General features: G+C 40.0%; 1 protein-coding gene across 3 annotated transcripts in view; it reads left to right on the forward strand.

Annotated features, from left to right (window-relative positions):
* Window positions 1-20,953, forward strand: part of IQGAP2 (IQ motif containing GTPase activating protein 2) — a 302,790-nt gene that overhangs the window by 255,431 nt on the left and 26,406 nt on the right. For all 3 annotated transcript variants that reach the window (XM_007175891.3, XM_007175892.3, XM_057540875.1), the window contains 7 exons: window positions 6,705-6,854; window positions 9,849-10,012; window positions 12,195-12,419; window positions 13,808-13,948; window positions 14,300-14,384; window positions 14,809-15,041; window positions 17,401-17,533. In XM_007175891.3, the coding sequence (XP_007175953.2) occupies window positions 6,705-6,854; window positions 9,849-10,012; window positions 12,195-12,419; window positions 13,808-13,948; window positions 14,300-14,384; window positions 14,809-15,041; window positions 17,401-17,533 (1,131 nt within the window). The remainder of the gene's footprint in view (window positions 1-6,704; window positions 6,855-9,848; window positions 10,013-12,194; window positions 12,420-13,807; window positions 13,949-14,299; window positions 14,385-14,808; window positions 15,042-17,400; window positions 17,534-20,953) is intronic.

Here is a 20,953-nt window from a genome sequence, read left to right on the forward strand (position 1 = left end):
TTAGATGTGATAAAGTTACCAGAGACTTGGGCCTCTTCACAGAATAACCACAGATTGAGAGAGCTACAGATGAGACTGGTGAGGTGAGTGGTGGAACTGGCCATGAGTTCTTTTTTCCCAAGTGGAGAACAAGTCTTTGTAATAAGCCCTTGAACAGCAAAGTGTGGTCTCCCTCCACCCCCCACCACTTGACATGGAATTGCCGTCCTAGAAAATTAAGTTTATATTAAAATTGTGAGGATCTATGTTGTGCTTATATGTAGTGATTAGATTCTAGGCTCAAGCAATTACGCACAGAATTTTGACCTACGTGAATGACCAGCGGGACATTAAAAAATCCAGCCATGCGAGATGTGGACAGTTATTTGCACAGGACCATCCTACAAACTGCAGGACAGCAGAGCATCTGTGTCCTCCCCAGGCCCCGCTCACTGGAAGCCAGTGGTGTCTCCAATCCATCAGCTGTTAGCCCTCCCCCACCCACATTTCCAAAATGACCCCATACAGAGTGGCATTTCCCTAATAATAGCCTCCAAATAAATAATGCTGTAGTTTTGTATCTGTGAGAAACCTGCCAGTGTCAAAGCTCCCCAGAACTATGTGAGAAGTGTCATTTTTACCCAAGAAAAGATTTCCAGGGTAAGACCTCTCTCCATGTCCCTGTTGCCATGCCACGTCAGTTTTCAGAAAGCCAACAGGGCAAGGCAGGGGAAGTTGACCTTCTGGATGCCCTGAGAAGGCTACAGTGGGTCAGAGGTAGAGAGCCAGCTTCTGGTGTGGTTCTGGAAAACTACCAGATGAGCAGGCATGGGAGGTTACCAGCCAAGTGGACATGGGAACGCCTCACTCTTGTCTCCGGCCCTCACAGAGATACCAGCAAAATAGTGCAGAGAAAATAAGGAAACGAGAGCAACTCGTAAGATAGGAAATGATCATCTTTTCTAAATATTAAGGGAAAAAACTACAAATTTAAAAGTTCTGCATTTAACTATTTTCATTGTTTTATCCAGAAAAACAATAGTACTTTAGTCTTTAAAAAAAATAATAATGTGTATTGTTTGACACATATGAAAACTTATAAAGTATAATATATTCCAGAAGGTCCTTGAGAGAATGCCTTTTATAGCTTTACACTGCTGTCTTACCCTACTCCCATAAAGTTGTAAACAGGAAATGCCTTGCCTTTTAAAATAAAGGCTTAGCTGCAAAAGAGTAGTAGAAATATGTAGCTTGTGGAAATACAAACGTGGCAGATTTTCAGATCTTTATGAGTGTTCAAGATTTTTTAAAGCATTACTAATTGTTAGCATTGTGAAACAAAGTTAATTTTTCGACTTATATTTTCAAACACCAAATATTTATCAAACACTGATTAGAAGTTAAACTAATGATTCTCAAGGACGTACTCTTTTGTCTTATCATTAATAGTAGCATTTTTGGTTTGATGATAAGAATAGTGCAGTTGAAGTTTTATTTACAGTAGTGAAATAATGGGGAACAACCCAAACCCGAAAACAACAAACAGAGGACAGTAGAACCAGTCCGACATGTATGTTACAGGGGAAAGGGTTGCAATATAATGGAGAAGAAAATAGTACCTAAAACAGTACGATTTCATTTATTGTAAAAAATAGATATACACTTAAGCTAAAAGAAAAAGATTAAGCTATTTTTCTTTGCCTGGTAGAATTAACCATATATATATATTTTTTTTTTTAACATCTTTATTGGAGTAAAATTGCTTTACAATGTTGTTAGTTTCTGCTGTATAACAAAGTGAATCAGCTATATGTATACATATATCCCCATATCCCCTCCCTCTTGTGTCTCCCTCCCTCCCTCCCTATCCCACCCCTCTAGGTGGTCACAAAGCACAAAGCTAATCTCCCTGTGCTATGCAGCTGCTTCCCACTAGCTATCTATTTTACATTTGGTAGTGTATATATTCCATGCCACTCTCTCACTTCGTCCCAGTTTACCCTTCCCCCTCCCCATGTCCTCAAGTCCATTCACTACGTCTGCGTCTTTATTCCTGTCCTGCCCCTGGGTTCATCAGAACCTTTTTTTTTTTTTTAGATTCCATATATGTGTTAGCATATGGTATTTGTTCTTGTCTTTCTGACTTACTTCACTGTGTATGACAGACTCTAGGTCCATCCACCTCACTACAAATAACTCAGTTTTGTTTCTTTTTATGGCTGAGTAATATTCCATTGTATATATGTGCCACATCTTCTTTATCCATTCATCTGTCGATGGACCCTTAGGTTGCTTCCATGTCCTGGTATAGTTTTTAATTTTTTTAACAATGAGCATATGTTGAGAAAAATGTTTAAAGGGAAGTGGCTTAGTTCTTACAGAGCAACTCTAGCTCTCTCTAGTAACCATGTGTCTTACAATTCTTTTAAAATTGGCGTTCCTTCTGGAAACCTCAGAAAGTCAGTGGACGAGTGAGTGAAGTAGCTAATACTGGTTTTAAGCAAAAGAAGAGGTTTGGAAATGGAGACAGACAGCTGAAGTAGAGTTTCTGGGAGGCATAGGGAGGAAGAAAGGTCTAGATTCAAACTAGCTTGAAGGAAAACCAAAGTAGAAATTGAAAGTAATCTTGAATTGCTAAAATTCCTATTGATGGGTGTGTCGTATCATGTGAGTGCAGACTTGAAGGCCAGGGCTTTCTGTAACCCAGGATTGAAATTTATTGTATGGCTTAATTAAACTTCTTCGCTGCTTTATGAGCATATTTCCTTGGGTATGTTCCTTAACCTCTCTAAGCCTTGTTTTCTTCACTGGAAAATGTGCTAAGTGCCTTATGTGGATTGTTTTTTCTTCACAGAAGCTCAGTAAGATTGCTATCATTAAGCCCATTTTATAGATTTAAGGAAACTGAGTCTTAGAGAGGTTAACCTGAGCAAGGTCACAAAACTAACTGTGCTTTGCAGATACTCATATTTTTATGACTCCAAAGCCCAAGCCCTTTGTCCTAGTCCACACCTTCTACAAAAGTGCATATACTCTAGCATATTACCTGCATGCGGATATCCTGTTACCAGGGGAAGGGAAAAGATGGTGGCAACTAAGGCAACATTGAGATGTGGGAATATTATGAACAAGTTAAATACCGTTGCTCCTTCGAACCAGTATTCCTCAAATGCTTAATATTTATTGATAAGAATAGAGGACATGAGATCTCTATTAATAAAAAGCCTATGCCTCTCTTTGGAACCCCTGTCTGGGTTGGCCTTTGTCCCCTTCTTCAAGCTTTCCAAAGCAAACCTCCATTCACACCAGAGCTTTTGTGAGCCAGGTGTAATTTCACAGGGAAGACAGAAGAAGGGCTTATCCCACTGAAGCGTGCTGCTCTGTACTTGGATCTCCAGCAGACAGACGTTCCCGTGGCGCAGCTGCTGGCTCTCCTCTCCCCTCCCACTTCCCCTGCAGGGCTCAGCGTTTGACTCTGCTCTTTCCCTTCCTCCAGTGCTCTTCCTGTGCTGTCTTCACCAAATCTGTTAATAATGCGAAGGAACTTGGTTCTGCCCTAGAGCTCGCTTACCACCCCACCCTCTGTTCTCTTCTGTATATGTCAGAAACATTACCCTAAAGATGAAGTCTGCAGCAAAACGAAGGAATAGTCTCCAGTTTCCAGAGCTACTTCCATTGCAAGTAGTTGGGGGACATCGGGGGTGAGGGAGGCCAGTGATGGGGAGGTTAAGTACCAAGATTTTTTTTTCTTCCGTATATTTAAAATCAAGATAATCAATTTATTCCATGTATTTGGGGGAACTGAATCTCTACACATCACCAGTTATCTGAAGAGGAGAAACCTGGGTTAAATGGAACCGTAAGCCAGTTAGTCTAGTGATGTCTTAGGACTTCTTATAGATAAAGGTTATCAGGCCACCGCCTGTCTAGACTTCTCCTGAACCTCCATCTGGAGGTAACTACGCTTCCTTTCTTCATCTTGAATGTGATTTATATATTTGTGAAATAAGGGGGGAAATGTCGCCTTCTTAAAATTTTTGTAGAAATGAAAGTCAAATTCCCCCTTTCCCCATATAAACAATTAGGGGAACAGAAGTAAAGGATTAAGTCAAGTTACCCCTCTCTAAGCTGAGAATGAAGAAAAATAAAATCATAGGCCTGGAAGGCAATGGACGTAACCACATAGAACTATCTAATCTCAAAGCTCCAAGGGTTGTTTTGGTTTTTTTTTTTTCTACCTATGAGCTGACCCCAGCTATGGGAGAAGAGGGGTGCTGGGGGGTAAATAGATTTGGAGCTTGTCCTGTACAGTGGTTCTCATCCGCAGGGATGATTGGAAATGGGGACAGGCACTTTTTTTTGTTGTCAAAATGACAGGAGTCCCTACTGGCATTTGGTGGAGAAGGGCCCAGGATGCAAGATGGCCAGCAGTGCGCGCACAGCAAAGCATGGTAGTGCCTGCAGTGCCCGGAGGGCCCCCCTCGGGACTGGTGGTGGAGAATCCAGACACTGGCTGCAAACAGAATCGTCATGTGGAGGCTGGGCTAAGAGCTCAGGGAAGCAGATAGAAAAAGTTGTAGGAAAAACAACTTTCTTGCCACCTACACTCTGGGACAGCGACCCAGTGTTCAGTGGCAGAGGAGGCATTCTAGAGCTGTGGCTTTCATGTAAGTCACGTGCCATTAGTGAGTCATGAAATCAATTTAGTGTATCACTTCAGCAGATTTTAAAAGTGGAATAGAATAAAAGCAAAATGAAACGATCGGAGTGTGCCCCAGTAGTAAGAATAAGCATCCTTTCGTATAGTGTGTGTGGGTAAGTTTACCAATAAAAGACATAAAATGTATTTTTTACTGTGGGTCTCTGTAAAAATGTTTGGTAGATCCTTATCTAAACAACCTACTCTGGTTCGTGAGCCTTTAAGCCCCTGAAGGGGACACAGTAGCCTCTGTGACCTCTTGACAATGTTTCCAGCCACACATTTTCCACATTTCCCTGTAAATAGTTAAAGGAGCATGATTGGGAGGGAAAACCCTTAACTTTGTTAAATATTTAGAGGCTTCTCTTCGCTTCCATTTCTAATTTCTACATTGCATATTTTTTTGCAAGTTCTTCTATAGATTCAAAAGATATAATTCATTCTTTTAAAGGTTACAGTTTAGTAGTGTTTAGTATATTCCCAAAATTGTACAACTATCACTTCTGTCTGACTCTAGAACATTTCATCACCCCAAAAAGAAACCCCAAAGAAAATGTTCTGGAATTAGATTGTGATGACAGTTGCACAACCTTGTGACTAGACGGAACACCACTGAATTGTACTCTTTAAAAGGATGAATTGTATAGTAAATGAATAATATTTCAATTGAAAAAATACCCATATTCATTAACAGTCATTACCTATTCACTCCAACCCCCAGCCACAGCAACCTTTAGTATACTTTCTATCTTGATAGATTTGCCTGTTCTGGTTATTTCATATTAATAGAGTCACACAATATGTCATCTGTTGTGACCAGCTTCTTTCACTTAGCATAGTGTTTTTAAAGTTCACCATGTTGTAGTAGCGTAAATCAGTACTTCATTCCTCTTTATTGATAAATAACGTTCCATTGTGTGGATACACCACATTTTGTTTGCCCATTTATCAGTTGATGGACACTTGAGTTGTTCCCTCTTTTCAACTGTTACGAGTAATTCTGCTATGAGCATTCATGTACGTGTTTTTCTGTGGACATATGTTTTCAGTTCTCTTCAGTATATACCTAACAGTGAAGTTGCTGGGTCACATGGTCACCTGTGTTTAACTTCTGAGGAACTGCCAAATAACTGTTAATGTTGAGCATCTCTTCATGTGCTTATTAGCCATTTGTAGGTCTTCTTTGGGAAAATGTCTGTTCACATCCTTTGCCCATTTTTTAATTGGGTTATTTGTCTTTTTATTTTTGAGATGTAGGAGTTCTTTATAGTATATTGTGGATACAAGTCCCTTATCTGATAAATGATTTGAAAATATTTTCTCTCATTCTATGGGTTTTCTTTATTGATAATGTACTTTGAAGCACAGAGGTTTTAATTTTTATGAAGTCCACTTTATTTTTTTCTTTTGTTGCTAGTGTCGTATGTAAGAAACCAGTATCTACATGCACAAATATGCATGTACAAGAAGGCTCACTACACACTCTGAAATAGTAATAAAATGTAAAGAAACTAACTGTCCGTCAAAAAGGAATATGATTAAATAAATTATCACACACACACCCCTAAAAGAAACCATTGCTTAATCCAGGGTAACAAATATTTTTGCCTAGGTTTTCTTACAAGAGTTTTATAGCTTTAGCTCCTACATTTAGTTCTTTGATCTCTTTTGAGTTAATTTTTGTTTATGGGATGAGGTCTGACTTCTTTCTTTTGAACCTGGATATCCAGTTGTCCCAGCATCATTTTTTGGAAAGACTATCCTCTCCCTGTTGAATTGTCTTGGGACCTACATTACATCCTACGAACAAATGCGTACAGCTTTGGAGAACAAATATTACAAAAGCCAAATTCACCTGCAATTTGGATTTTCTTAATTTCTTTAACATTCTCTGTCAGTTGGTTTCTTCGTGAGGGAAACGTGGAAAATTAATCTTTCCAACTGTGTGTGTCTCAGGGTGTCTGAGAAGGAAGGAGGTAAACAGTACCAGCATAAAAAGTAGTAATTTCATAAAAATTTTTTCCAGGATGTAATTTCACACAGAACGAAACTGAATAAGAAAAAAGGTGGAGAAATGCAAATACTGAATAACACTGACAACCAAGGGATCAAAAGTTTGAGTAAGGAGAGAAGAAAAACACTGGAAACATATCAGCAGCTTTTTTATCTTTTACAGGTGAGAACAACTTCTTTCACTGTGAGTTTTGGGTAAATGCTATGTTCCCGTTGGTGTTTTACAGTAGATCTTGTCCCATGCTAAGGCTATAATAGTTTCCATGTTCTGAGCACTATTAAGTACCAAGTGCTATTCTAGGTGCTTTATATACATTATCTCATTTTAATTCTTACTACAACCCTGGGAACCATCAAAAAATAATTTACTGATATTCCCGTATTACATGTGAGAAAACTGAGACACAGCCAGTAAACGGTAAAGCAGGGGTATTGGGACCCTGGCAGTTTGACTTAAAACTGCAGTCACGCTCTTCATGACTACATTATACTGCAGTTATCGGCAGAAACAGTATAAATCTAATAATAGCATAAGCAGATGCTGTCAAACATGAAAAAATTAAAGTAACTGTATGAAAAACAGATCTGTACCAGAACCAGACTGCCCTTCTTTTGAGGAAGGAGCCAGAGAGTTTGGATTAGGGAAATGGGATTCCTTTTTTATTTCATTATTTCCATGGCATGACTGTGATCTAAGTGAACAGTAATTTTCCATTGCTTCAAGAGTGTGGGTGAGAACTAAGCTGAACTGGTTACGGCTGGACTCTGTCTGGTGGACTAGCTTTTTGTTTGTTTGACCATTGATCAACCTCATCCGCCCACCAGCACATACAATTAGTCCCAAAGGAAACAGTGAGCGATAGTGAGAGATAGCAACGAAGCCTCCCCTCGGCAGGTGTCCCTGGGGCCGCTGCTGGTGGCAGTGATTCCGTCAAGGCGTGGAGATGCTTGAATCTTTGCTTGAGGGCATTACGTGCACAGAGAACACATTACCCAAAACAAATGAGGTGTGGCTAGCCTCGCTGAGAGAAGAGACGTTAATTTTGGTAGAGCTGAGAATTCTCTACTTAGAATGGATTGGAGAACAGGTGTAGTACTCCAAATGTCCACCATGTGGCAGCATAGAAGGAAAAATGTTAAAACAGAATTGTCCATGGAATCCAGTGCTTAACAGCTTCCTTTCCAGAAAGAAAGGGGGCTCGCACTAGGCAGGGAAGGTTTTTTGTCTGCTGAAATTAGGTTAATAGTCATCCACCAGTTAGAAATTTAATCTTAAGCATTTATCATTTTTTTAATTAATTTTTATTGGAGTATAGCTGCTTTACAATGTTGTGTTAGTTTCTACTGTACAGCAAAGTGAATCAGCTATACGTATACATATATCCCCTCTTTTTTGGATTTCCTTCCCATTTAGGTCACCACAGAGCATTGAGTAGAGTTCCGTGTGCTATACAGTAGGTTCTCACATTTATCATTTTTGACATCCATGAACTTCCAAGTGTATGAAGCTTCTTCAGGATTTAGTTTTCTATTGTTGGATTTTGATAGAATTTGTGTCATTTAGGAAGGTGAAAATTTAGTCACTGGCCTAAGATTTGTATAGTTTACCCTGTTATGTAAGTGGAGGCTCATTAATGGGAAGGAGAAAAAGCGTAGGAGCGTGTTTAGAATAATTCCACAAGGTTTATTCCCTAAACGATCCAAAACTGATAGAACCAGAGCATGACCATTCAGTTGTACTGAGTGAAGTGTCAAAAAATCATTTATTTTTCCTTCACCTTTTCTCCTCTCTGCTTTGGAGACATTAACCCAAGACCAATGAGGAAGCTATAGAAAAGCAAACAGCGTGGATCCCTTTCGCCTTTGGAAATTCTTAGCCAAAGTAGCAGGTCAGCTAGTATAGGTTTTGCTATGGGCTTGTCTCTTCTGTATGAGCCTAAATTTAAAGTTTTTAGGTCATCTGAGAGGAATGAGGCTTCTTCGGCTTTAGAGTAATTTTCCTTCCTCAAAAGCCCATATGCTTAGTGTGGGAAAAGAATCACCCCAGAATGCTAAGAAAAAGGTTGTCCTGAGCTGCTTATTCATAAAATTTCAGCCAGTCATTATGAGCTTGAAAGTAAATCTAAGTGGTAAACTAAACTAGAATTAGGGTTTTCTTTAAAATGTTAAAGCCAAACTGCTTGAGACTCTTAGATACTGGTTTCCATGTATGGAAAATTTTCTTTTCTCATCGGAAGGAAGATGAAGAGTAGGACTATCAAATTTCTCTGTCATCTTAATATTATATTTTTTCTTCTAACCTCCATCTGGTTGGTGTAACTCCTTCAGAAAAACCACATTACCATGAAGACTGGTGCTACATCTCTTGAACTCCATCCTAAGCTGAGCTGCATGTCAATTTTTTTTTTATTCTTGTCCATCTTTAAATTTTTTTTTAATTTAAAGAGATTCTCTCTTCGGATACCAGGTCTATCAGCCAGCCCCTCTCTCTTCTCTTCTTTTTATCTTAGCCTTCTGGGGTGATTCTTTTCCCACACTAAGCATATGGGCTTCTTGTCAGGTTCTTCTGGCATTTCCCCCATGAACTATCCTGACCTTCACCCCTCTGTTCAGCCTCCCTGCCTCACTCCTACCTTCTCATGCTTTCTAAAACATCATGGCCATCCCACTGTCTCCACATGTAAACATATCCTTTTCTTTTTCTTTCTTGTCTCAGAATATGGGATGTGTTTCCTTCTATTCATTCATCAGTCCTTCTAGGACAGTCTATTTAGCTCAGCCCTTGGTCCCTTCTTGCCATCTCTTCAGATACCAGATCTATTAGCCACCCACCGCCTCCTGTGTTTCTACAATAAATATTACTTTGTGGCTCCAAATGGTGTAGAGTGTACATGATACAATTATACTCCATTAAATATGTCATGATATAGTATATAAAATTTAAATCCTACTGTAACTTTCTAGTATAACTTCCTATAGTTTAGTCGTAGTATTATCTGCTACCTTTTAAAGTCTTAATATGTGCCAGATACTCTTCTATATGCTTTATACATAATAAGTCATTAAAGTGCAAGGAACTGGGGACTCCTCTCTGCTTTAATAATATATTAACATATAGTTTTGTGGGGGGGTGTTTCTTCTTCTCGCTTTCCTTCAGACAAATCCTTTGTACCTCGCTAAGCTGATTTTCCAGATGCCACAGAACAAGTCAACTAAATTTATGGATACTGTTATTTTCACCCTATACAATTATGCTTCCAATCAACGGGAAGAATATCTACTCCTCAAGCTTTTTAAAACTGCTCTGGAGGAAGAAATAAAGTATGTATATAAGTATATATGTAAAAATACCAATACCTTTTGTTAGTGGTGGCTATCTCTGATTTACTAAAATAATTTTAAAGTTATTCTTATAAGTTATTTATACATATTAAAATATATCAAATTTCTTGAGAAATTGCCATATCATCATAGATATATTCAGGTACAGCTTTCTCCCATCAGTGGTATCTTTTCTAATGCTAAATTCACTCTTGATTTTGCAAGTATACAAAGCTCTTTGAAAGTCAGTGAGGGCTTCCCTGGTGGCGCAGTGGTTAAGAATCCTCCTGCCAATGCAGGGGACACGGGTTCGAGCCCTAGTCCGGGAAGATCCTTCATACCGTGGAGCAACTACGCCCATGCTCCACATCTACTGAGCCTGCGCTCTAGAGCCCGCATGCCACAACTCCTAAAGCCCATGCACCTTGTGCTCTGTGACAAGAGAAGCCACTGCAATGAGAAGCCCGTGCACCGCAACGAAGAGTAGCCCCCACTCACTGCAACTAGAGAAACCTCACGCGTAGCAACGAAGACCCAACGCAGCCAAAAATAAATAAATAAAATAAATAAATTTATATTAAAAAAAAAGTCAGTGAGAAAACCTAATTAAAATTATGTGAGTAGTAAAGCCATAAATAGATGAGGATAAGGATCTCTGCTAAATAGTTTTTCCTTCTTACTGGAATTTAAGCTGCTGCTAATTTATTTTTTACTCAGTTAATGTAAAAAATGTGTAGGCAGCTATAATGAATGGGGGTGGGGGGGGAACCCATGAGAAATGCCCTTAGCCAACTAGATGGATCTTAACTGTCTTCCTTACTTCTGGATCCCTTAAGCGATGCTAATCCTATAGGTCTCTGAAGCTATTAGCCGGGCACCTCTGCCCTCACACTGTCTATAAGGCAGCATGAGAAATAGGATTCATGAGAAAATGCAATGCTATGCAGTAGAATAAGGTAAGTACTAAATGAATGATAAGCACAGTGTAACAGATCAGAGGGATGGAAAGAAAAGTGCCAATACAGTCAATCGATAAAGATTGTATGGAAGAGGAAGGAGTTGACCCAAAACCTTGAAGAATATCTACAGTTTTTATAAAAAGAAATGGAAAAGGGAAATAAGGCACTATGGTGATAGAAACAGTATGGGCCAAGGGGCAAGAAAGAAAGTAGATTAGTCTAGCCAAGAGGTGACTTAATTAGTGACCACCAGGAAAGGAAGGTTGGGCCAGATCATGGGAGACACTGAGTATAGGCCCAAGTGCTGAGGCTCTTTTTACTTTCAGGGAAGGTGTGCAAGGTTTTTGACATGACCACATTGAGTTTTTAGAAGATTGATCTGCTAGCCATGTATGAACAGGATGAATTGGAGCTACACAGTTCAGGGAAATGGGGTGGGGTGGGGGGGCGTGCAAAGGAAAAAGGCACAGATTAGGTTTTCAACACTGAGTTTGAGTTTTAGGTGTAGAACGTGTGGGTGAAATATTTCCAATATCCAGCAGAATATTGGAAATTCAAGGCTAACTCCCAGGAAAGAGACAGGGAGCATCCTAACTTGTATACCGTCACCCAGTATTATTATTAGTCTAGCTCCATTTTTAGTTCATTCCTGCCTTTTAGATTGGAATTAAAGCTGAGAAATTATTTTTAGATCCTTACATTTCTTAAATAAGAAACACTCATCTTACAAATGATAACTTCCTTTTATTTTTTTAATACAAAAAATTAATGGGAGATTCTGAGACCCACTTTATTAATGGACACTCAGTCTTCCAATAGCCCTGATAAATTAGAATCAGGGCATGCATTGTAGATCCTGCTCTACAGGCCCTGTTACCACTGTAAACCTTTGGTCAAATAGGTCAGGCATGTTGTCTAGTGATGGAGGCAGATAGAATGGTCATACTTAGAGAGAAAGCTTTGCCCTAACTTCCCACAAGTTTCAGACTCAGAGGTTGTATTACAAAAGAGCATGTGGGCCATGTCCACCAAAAGTCTCCTTTGGCTCAGGTGTGCTCACCAGATAGAGACGGGAGATAGCTTCCTTTTAAATCACACCGTCTTTGATCTTCAGTGGAGAAAAATATAGCCCCCCGAAGCCCTTGCCCACCAGAGAGAATATACACTGTTTAAAACTCTATCCATAGAGGCAAACCATTTTGTTTGGTCTGGGCCTTTTTTAGATCAAAGGTGGACCAGGTCCAGGACATAGTTACTGGGAACCCTACAGTCATCAAGATGGTCGTCAGCTTCAACAGAGGTGCCCGTGGACAGAACACACTGCGCCAGCTCCTGGCTCCGGTGGTGAAAGAGATCATCGATGACAAGTCCCTGATCATCAACACAAGTCCCGTCGAGGTGTACAAGGCCTGGGTGAACCAACTAGAAACGCAGACTGGAGAAGCCAGGTAGCAAAGCCTGGGCGATGCTGGTTTTCAGTCGTGTTTTATGATCATTTTTATGTGTATATTTATACATACTCTTAAACTCTGTTAAGCTCTGTTAAAAGAACAAAATTCACTGTGCAAAGTCAGTTTTCAATCTAAGATGTTGTCACCTCCCTTAACATACCCATACAGGCCACATTCTTGGACTCCTGCTCATCTTAGTAGTACATGGTATTTTCAGATTTCGGTACCAGTTGATTCCCAAAGCCACAATTTCTGTAGTTCTCTCCCTTCTTAGTAGTACATGGTATTTTCAGATTTCGGTAGCAGTTGATTCCCAAAGCCACAATTTCTGTAGTTCTCTCCCTTCTTAGTAGTACATGGTATTTTCAGATTTCGGTAGCAGTTGATTCCCAAAGCCACAATTTCTGTAGTTCTCTCCCTTGGTTTTTCTTTGTTGTTTCTAAACCTAGGCCTAGACCTAGACATAGACCTCTTCACCTGATAATACCTACTTTTTTTTTTTTTTTTACAATTACCAAGTGAGTAACTTGAACATGCAAGCCTCAACAAGCCGGGTGGGATTGGCTTATTCTAGGTAGCGGTCTGTTGATCCAAGCAATCCCAGCTTTTAATTTCCTGCAGAAGGATGCCATGTGAAATCATTAAGATATGCACAGAGAATTACATGGGTGGTTGTCACAGCACTGTTTGTAATCACAAAAGTTGGGGAAGGTCAAAATATTTAGCTTTGGGGAATCTGTTAAATAAATGTTTATATAACATAATGGAGTAGTAAGTAACTATTTGGAATGGTGGTATAGAAATATATTTGTTGCCTGGGTAAACTGTTCATAACGTAGTTCTCAGTTGTAGTTTGGTACAGTGACTCATTTTCTGTATCAAAAAAACTATGCATGTATATATACACACGTAGGATCTATATGGGATGTGTATAGACACGAACTGCATTACACCCGTATACACACATGCGTAGCAGAGGACCAGAAAGTTATACACTAAAATAAGGAAAAGTAGTTGTCTCTGGGGTCAGTATTGTTTTCTTGTTGGCTTATATGCAAATTTTTCTGTAAAGAGTATACTGCTCTTTATAATTTAAAAGAGAGAGGGGGAGAGAGAGAAAAAAAGTTAGCTGTGTCTACATTACCTGGGTCTGCTTGTTATTTTGCCAGAAGAGCCCAAATGGAGAGCCTGGAGTCACCCTGCTGTTCTGGTGGCAGAGGGTTCCATGTGGGTTCTCCCCTGCCCCAAGCAAACATTTTATCATTGGAGTTGGTGGGCAAACTCTACTTCACGATACAAAGCTTGATGGTAGAACCAACGTGGCAAGGATACACATGCTTGTACCTAAGCCCCCAATTAATCGGAAGCCCTCGTTGTGGTTTCAGCAACCTGCCTTACGATGTGACCACAGAACAAGCTCTGACATACCCAGAAGTGAAAAGCAAGCTGGAGGCATCCATCGAGAACCTGAGAAGGGTCACCGACAAAGTCCTGAATTCTATCATTTCTTCCCTTGATCTACTGCCGTAAGTTATATATGTAGCAGCTTTAACTTTCTTCGCTAGAAGTTCTTGAAATACTATGTAAAATAAACCCCTGTAGTGAAGATAGGAGTTTTCCTTATATTGCATTTACTAGTTTAAAAGTTTGCCAAAATTTGCACTTTAAATTCATAACTGTTCTCCAAAGAGGGAACAATACAAAACAGCCCTCAGGTACGATCATCCGTGGCAGTCCTGTGATTCCGTTACCATCTCATTTTGTGTTTAATTTTTAGGAAAACTACATGGCTTTAGTTGACTGGAACAACTGCTGTGTGTTTCTTCCTCACTTAGCCTTTTTCCATTATTTTCTTTTGTCATCTGTTTTCCATGTAGTTATGGATTGAGGTATATAGCCAAAGTACTGAAGAATTCGATCCGTGAGAAATTTCCCGATGCAACAGAAGATGAGCTATTAAAGGTAGATTTTCAAGGGTGATCTCACCATAGCTTCTCTTGGGGGTAGGAGCCAAAATTACCAACACACCATTTTGTAAAATTTTTCCCCTTATATGACTATTTATAATAAGCTACAAGTCTTCTATTCTAATGGCTCTCAAGATTATTGTTATGAGGTTAATTGGGAGTTCTTACACATTATTGAAGCTCTTTATATTAGAGAATTTGCGGGGGGACAGTAGCATATTTTCACCAAAAATAATTTTGTTAACTATATTAGTAATGTGTGATTATATTCACTACCTTTACTTAGCTCCTTGTTAAGATTCAGATCAGAGAATGATTTGCTGTCTTGGGAAATGTCAGTTAATATTAACTTTTAAAAAACCCTCCAAACTCTTGAGTTTTCTCTCTCAAAAATAGTCTTTTCTTCTACATCACTCCAGATTGTTGGAAATCTCCTGTACTATCGGTACATGAACCCAGCCATCGTCGCCCCAGACGGCTTTGATATCATCGACATGACAGCCGGAGGTCAGATAAATTCCGACCAGAGGAGAAACTTGGGATCAGTGGCCAAGGTCCTTCAGCATGCAGCCTCCAACAAGCTCTTTGAAGGAGAAAATGAGCATCTCTCTTCTATGAACAATTATTTATCAGAGACGTATCAGGAGTTCAGGTGAGAGGTATTGTTACCTTTGGGGAAACTTGCAAGATGGTGGGCAAGAGGAATGCGTGTTCTGTGCCCAGAGCTGGGCTTGGGGGCAGGAACCTCAGGGGGCTGACTGCATTTCTTGTACTGCTTGTTGCTGTGGGGAAAGAGGAGGGAGGCCGAGCAGGACGGGTTACTTCTGTCTGGTGTTCCCCATCCCCCCACCACCCCCAGTGCCCCTGTTACATTGAGTCATCCCCATATGTATGATTTCTGCTATTGACAAAAAGAAATATTTAATCTTCTTGGTACGCTATAGGCTTGTAGTACTTAGAATTAAAGAAATCGAAATAGCTAACTTCTGCTTTTCTGAACTTAAAAAGAGGGTATCATTTTGTCCATTCAGGAAAAACGTGTCCATTCAGGAAAAACTTGCCTTATCTGCATCAAACAATAGTAGGAAACTGAGTATTTGGTTTGGGATGGTTGGGAGAATCCAGCTTCTATGTTTGTTGAGGATCGTGTGTGAATATGTTCTGTTCTGTTCTCGAACATCTCTTAAATATACGTGTAAGACTTAAGTCTGTTGACTTTATAAGCTCTCCAAATTGTATCGCTAATCATTCCACGGGGATACGGGAGGAGGACTGAATCCAGCAGGAAGATTCACTCACCCTGAAGCTCTCTGCGGAAGCACGTTCATCTTGGCGTTCGCTTTCTCTTTTCTGCCATTCAGCCAGTCATACAAGTATGACATCTGTGTGGCCTCTTTCACGCCTCGCTTGGAAAATGATAATTTCCCATTCCTCAGTTTTCCTGTAGATTAGTGATTTATCTGCTGACAAAGGTAGTTCATGATCATTAATCTCTTTCTGGAATTTGTGGCCTCTTGTGAGAAATTTTCCCCAAATCCTCTTACTATGGGAAGTCCTGATTTTCTCAAGCTGCTAATTTTAGTTCTCCTCACTGACTAAAAAAGTAACATCCATTTCTTGCAAATCCTTATCTGCTATTAGAACCTCTCTTTACTTCCTTTTTTCTCAGATTATTCCTACCAAACATCTATGTTTCCAACTCTTCTTCATTTAAAAGGAAATAAAACCAAAAGCCTCCCCTCATCTCTTAAATTCATCTATTTTTTTTCTCTTCCACTCATATTAATCCTTTGTGTTCCTCAGCAACCATGAAAAGTTATAACCAAAAAAGTGCAGGAAGACCAGTTGTCACGTGGGAGCATGGCTGCCTGCCATTTACCCTGCCCCGGCCTTGGGGTGGGAAGGCACAGGTCTTTCTGGTGTACAAGCCTTGGGTGCCCTTAGGAGATACACCAAGGATAATTTCAGGCATATGAAACATTTGCAAATTTATGGAATAAAATATCTACTCTACCTGTGCAAAGAATCCCTCCTAAACCATGATCGCAGCACACCTGGCTTTTCTCCATCTCTCTGTTGAAATTTGCTGCAGCTTAAAATAGCAGACTTTTTAGGGTCTGAGCCCTGGAGGAAGGGAGCCTTGTATGTATCTGTGTGTCTGGTCTTAACAGCCTTTCCAGCCAGCAACTGTTGTCTGGATCAACTAAGAGTAGAGTAGGCTTAACTTTAATTTTTGTCAAATTGGTAATAGAAACTCTGAAAGGGTGTTGAAATCCCCAGGAGTTTGTGCCAATTAAAGTAGCAAATTTGACTAATTGCTTTTTGGATTGTTTTCTCTACAAAGACTTGATTCTTAGCTCAGGGAACATCAGTACTGACATTTTTATTTTTTTTATTTTTTTTTAATTTTTGGCTGTGTTGGGTCTTCGTTTCTGTGTGAGGGCTTTCTCTAGTTGCGGCGAGCGGGGACCACTCTTCATCGTGGTGTGTGGGCCTCTCACTGTCGCGGCCTCTCTTGTTGCGGAGCACAGGCTCCAGACGCGCAGGCTCAGTAGTTGTGGCTCACGGGCCTAGTTGCTCCGCGGCATGTGGGATATTCCTGGATCAGGGCATGAACCTGTGTCCCCTGCATTGGCAGGCGGATTCTCAACCACTGCGCCACCAGGGAAGTCCCAGTACTGACATTTTTGTGTAGATTTCAGGGGGCATTTTTAAAATCGTATTTTGTAAATGACCTGCCCATAATTTGATTACCTTGGGTCGGTCACAGGGCCTGAGGCCCTAAATGCTCTGTCTGTTCCTTTCTGAGGACCTGGGTCCAACATCCGGAAACATGGACTCATCTTCGAGGTCCAGAGCCACCCTTGGAAGGTGCTGGAACAGGTCCCCTGAGGTGTGCAGTAGAAAACAAAGCACTAGCCATCACTGAAGATTTCCTCACCATTTTGATAAAGCCATTTTATTCACAAATTTGACTGTCTTAAGACTTTTGGTTTTTTTTCCTTTTTTAGGAAATATTTCAAAGAAGCATGTAATGTCCCTGAACCAGAAGAAAAGTTTAATATGGATAAATACACAGATGTGGTGACAGTCAGCAAACCAGTCATTTATATTTCAATTGAAGAAATCATCAGCACACATTCAGTAAGAGAGGCTGGAGGCGGGTCTTAGCAATGGACACGGGGTTCAAACGTCTGCTCTTGAAAATGTTTAGTTTCTACAGGGTGTTACTGTAAGCATGTGCTCCTACTCATGTTCTTAACCTAAAAAAAACTTGAATTATTTATTCCCTGACCCTTATACATTGACTAATCTCCTTTTCCCGAACAGGAAAAGTTTACTTTTGACATGATACATGTATTCCCTGACTCTTGTGCCTTAGGAAAACTCCTCTCAAGCAAGGAAAGTTTATTTCTTCCATGATCCAGTTATGGTCAGGTGGTGAATGTGCAGTTTAAGCCCTGAGCCCCGGCAGCCCTGGTATTTTCTCCACCCACCAGGGCCACAATGCCTGGACCCCAGAGTTGGTCTCTCCCCCTTTTAAGAATTCTCTTCACATTTCCAGTAATTTTCTGGGAAAATGAGAATGCTCCCTCTCTTCTAATGTTTGGACATAAAGAGGGAGGGGATAAACAGGCTGCTCCGGGTTGGGGAAAAGAAGACATACACCCCACACCCCAACAGTAGCCGCCTACAAAGAATCGCTTCTGTTGTTCTGGAAAACCCCATTTCTTAGAACCAGGCACTGTCAGTGCAGACATCACCACCATCAACCAGTAGCCTGTATTAGGTGCATTTTGAGGGCAGGGCAGTTTTCTCGGCATGGTGAGGTTCTTTGTTTGTTTGCTTAAGACCAAGTAGAGCTTATTTCCTGAACCAGCTAGGTTCTTAAAGCATAACCTTTTCAAGAACAGTTCTGGACATGACTACTCCAAGCTAAGTCCTGAGGACATGTGAGAAATCCGCCCAAGACCTCCAAAATCAGAACCTGCATTCTCACAAGACCCCAGGTGACACAGATACACACTGAAGCTCAAGAAGCCCTGGTTAAGGATGCACCCAGCTTCAAATGATACACACAACTGGCGGAAAGCACGACAAATACACACCTCTTAAAGGGCCAGCCCCTCCCCCCCCAAACCAGATATACTAACAAGTGGCAAAATTGGCTGCTCAAAATTTCAGTCTTCATTATTAAACTCTTCTAAGTAACTAAATATGGGTTGGAAAGAAAGATTGGATCTACTTTTGATTTCCCTCTTTCAGGGTTGGGACAGGGAACCTCCTTGACATATGCAACAAGCTCTCCATCAGTGTTTTGAGTGACCCTAAACAAAAGCAGATCTGAATGACCAGCTGAGGGAGTGAGTGGGTTGATTAAATAAAGAGGCTCTACTTGTTTTCCCTATAGATAAACACCCCAAATCACCAAGCAAACACATCCAGTATAGGCACCACTTGCAAAAATAATTTTCTAACGAACAAGTAGACTCGTTCATATTTGAGCCACGACCCATTTATCTATTTTTTATGGCAAATTTTTCATCTCAAAAAAATGTCCACACGTTGGCTGCACATGTGCTGAGGGCAATAGCCACATGCAGGAAAAGTGAGAGATTCTTTCCCAAGGAGAGCTGAGAGACAATGTTACTGTATTAATTTAGACTGTTACTCTTCAAGGAGAAATAGTCTGTTCCTTTTGTTAACAAGAGTTGAAAACAGAATCCAATCCTGGGAAACATAACTTGTAACCAGTTTGGAATTCCATCACGTGTGATGTTGGAAGCAGATGTAATAACATGGGAGAAATGTAATTGCAGGGAAAGACTGTCCTTGTTTACTGTCTGTCTCAAGTGAGGAGATGCCCACATGCAGACACAAGCACGGCAGCGGCACGACTTGCCGCGCCTGTGGCCACGTACTTGTCCCTTGTTCTCTAAGGAACATGTAGAACACTAGCTCTTTAAGGAGACATTTTCCGGAAATTTTGACGTTCTGTCGTTATCAGGATAAAGAGTACAAGCTGGCTGCCTAAATCATCCCTTCCAGAGACAGCAGCCCATCAGCTGTCCCGTCTCTTCAGAGAACTAGAACGTAAATTGATCCATCTTGCTTATTTTGTTCTTGTCTCTGACTTACCTTACCCCAAAATATCCTGTGTACTACTTCCAGATTTCACTGTGTCTTTCTGTCATCTGTGTTATTTATATAACATCTTTCTTTCAATCTAACCATAGTAGAAAAACTAGCATGTCTTAACAATGGACAGAACTTTAAAAGTAGTTGAATAGAGTTGCTTCCTTGAAGCTATGCATCTGAGGCCCCCTCTCCCTTTCTTAAAAACCCAATTTGTAAGTATCAGGGAATGTTAGGGAAAATTCAGCGTTAAACAGATAACTCTCTCCTTCACTAATCTTAAAGATTAAAAGAGAATGGAAAAGGAAGTAATCAAGGCAGTGTTGTACTAGCATAAGGATAGACATACCGGTCAATGAGATAGAACTGAGAGTCTAGAAATCTTCAAATCTGTGGTCAATTTGTTTTTGACAAGGGACTAAAACAGTTCAGTGGGCAAAGAATAGTCTTTTCAACAAATGGTTCTGGGACAACTGGAAATCCACATGCCAAGAATGAAGTTGGACCCTTTCCTTTCACCCTATACAAAAATGAACTCGAAATGGATCAGAGACCTAAATATAAGAGCTAAAACTATAAAACTCTTAGAAGAAAACATAGGAGTAGATCTTTGTGACCTTGGATTAGGCAGTGGTTTCTTAGATATGACACCAAATGTACAAGCCACAAAAGAAAAAAAAACCAAAACAAAAAAACAGATAAATTGGACCTCCTCAAAGTTGGAAACTTTCGTGCTGTAAACATTGCCATCAAGAAAAGACAACCAAGGGAATGAGAGAAAATAATTGCAGATAATGTATCTGTTAAAGGACTTGGATCCAGAATACATAAAGAAAACCTACAACTCCATGGTGAGATAAATAATCCGATTTAAAAATGGACAACTGTACATCAAATGACACAATGAACACAGTGAAAAGGCAACCTACAGAATGGAAGAAATATTTGCAAATCATATACTGTATCTGATGAAGGGTTAATATCCAGAATATGTAAAGAATTCTCACAACTTGACCACAACAAAAAACAGCCCAATTTTAAAATGAGCTACAGACCTGAATAGACATTTCTCCAAAGAAGATATAGAAATGGCTGACAAGCACATGAAAAGATGCTCAACATCACTAATGACTAGGGAAATCCAAATCAAAGCCACAATGATTTTGCCTCATTGTATAGTAGAGACAGCCTATAAATCTATCATTTGGTTTGGAAAAAGAAAAAAATAAAAACACGAGATACCACCTTACACCCATATGGCGGCTACTATAAAAACAAAAACAAAAACCGGAAAATGTGTTAGCAAAGATACAGAGAAGTTAGAATCTTTTTATACTATTAGTGGGAACGTTAAATGGTACAGCTGCTATGGAAAACAGTATGATAGTTTCTCAAAAAAATTAAAAACAGATTCAGTTCTGGGTACAT

The sequence above is a fragment of the Balaenoptera acutorostrata genome, chromosome 2, assembly GCF_949987535.1.
Source record: "Balaenoptera acutorostrata chromosome 2, mBalAcu1.1, whole genome shotgun sequence".
In the NCBI taxonomy this organism is placed as follows: Eukaryota; Metazoa; Chordata; class Mammalia; order Artiodactyla; family Balaenopteridae; genus Balaenoptera; species Balaenoptera acutorostrata.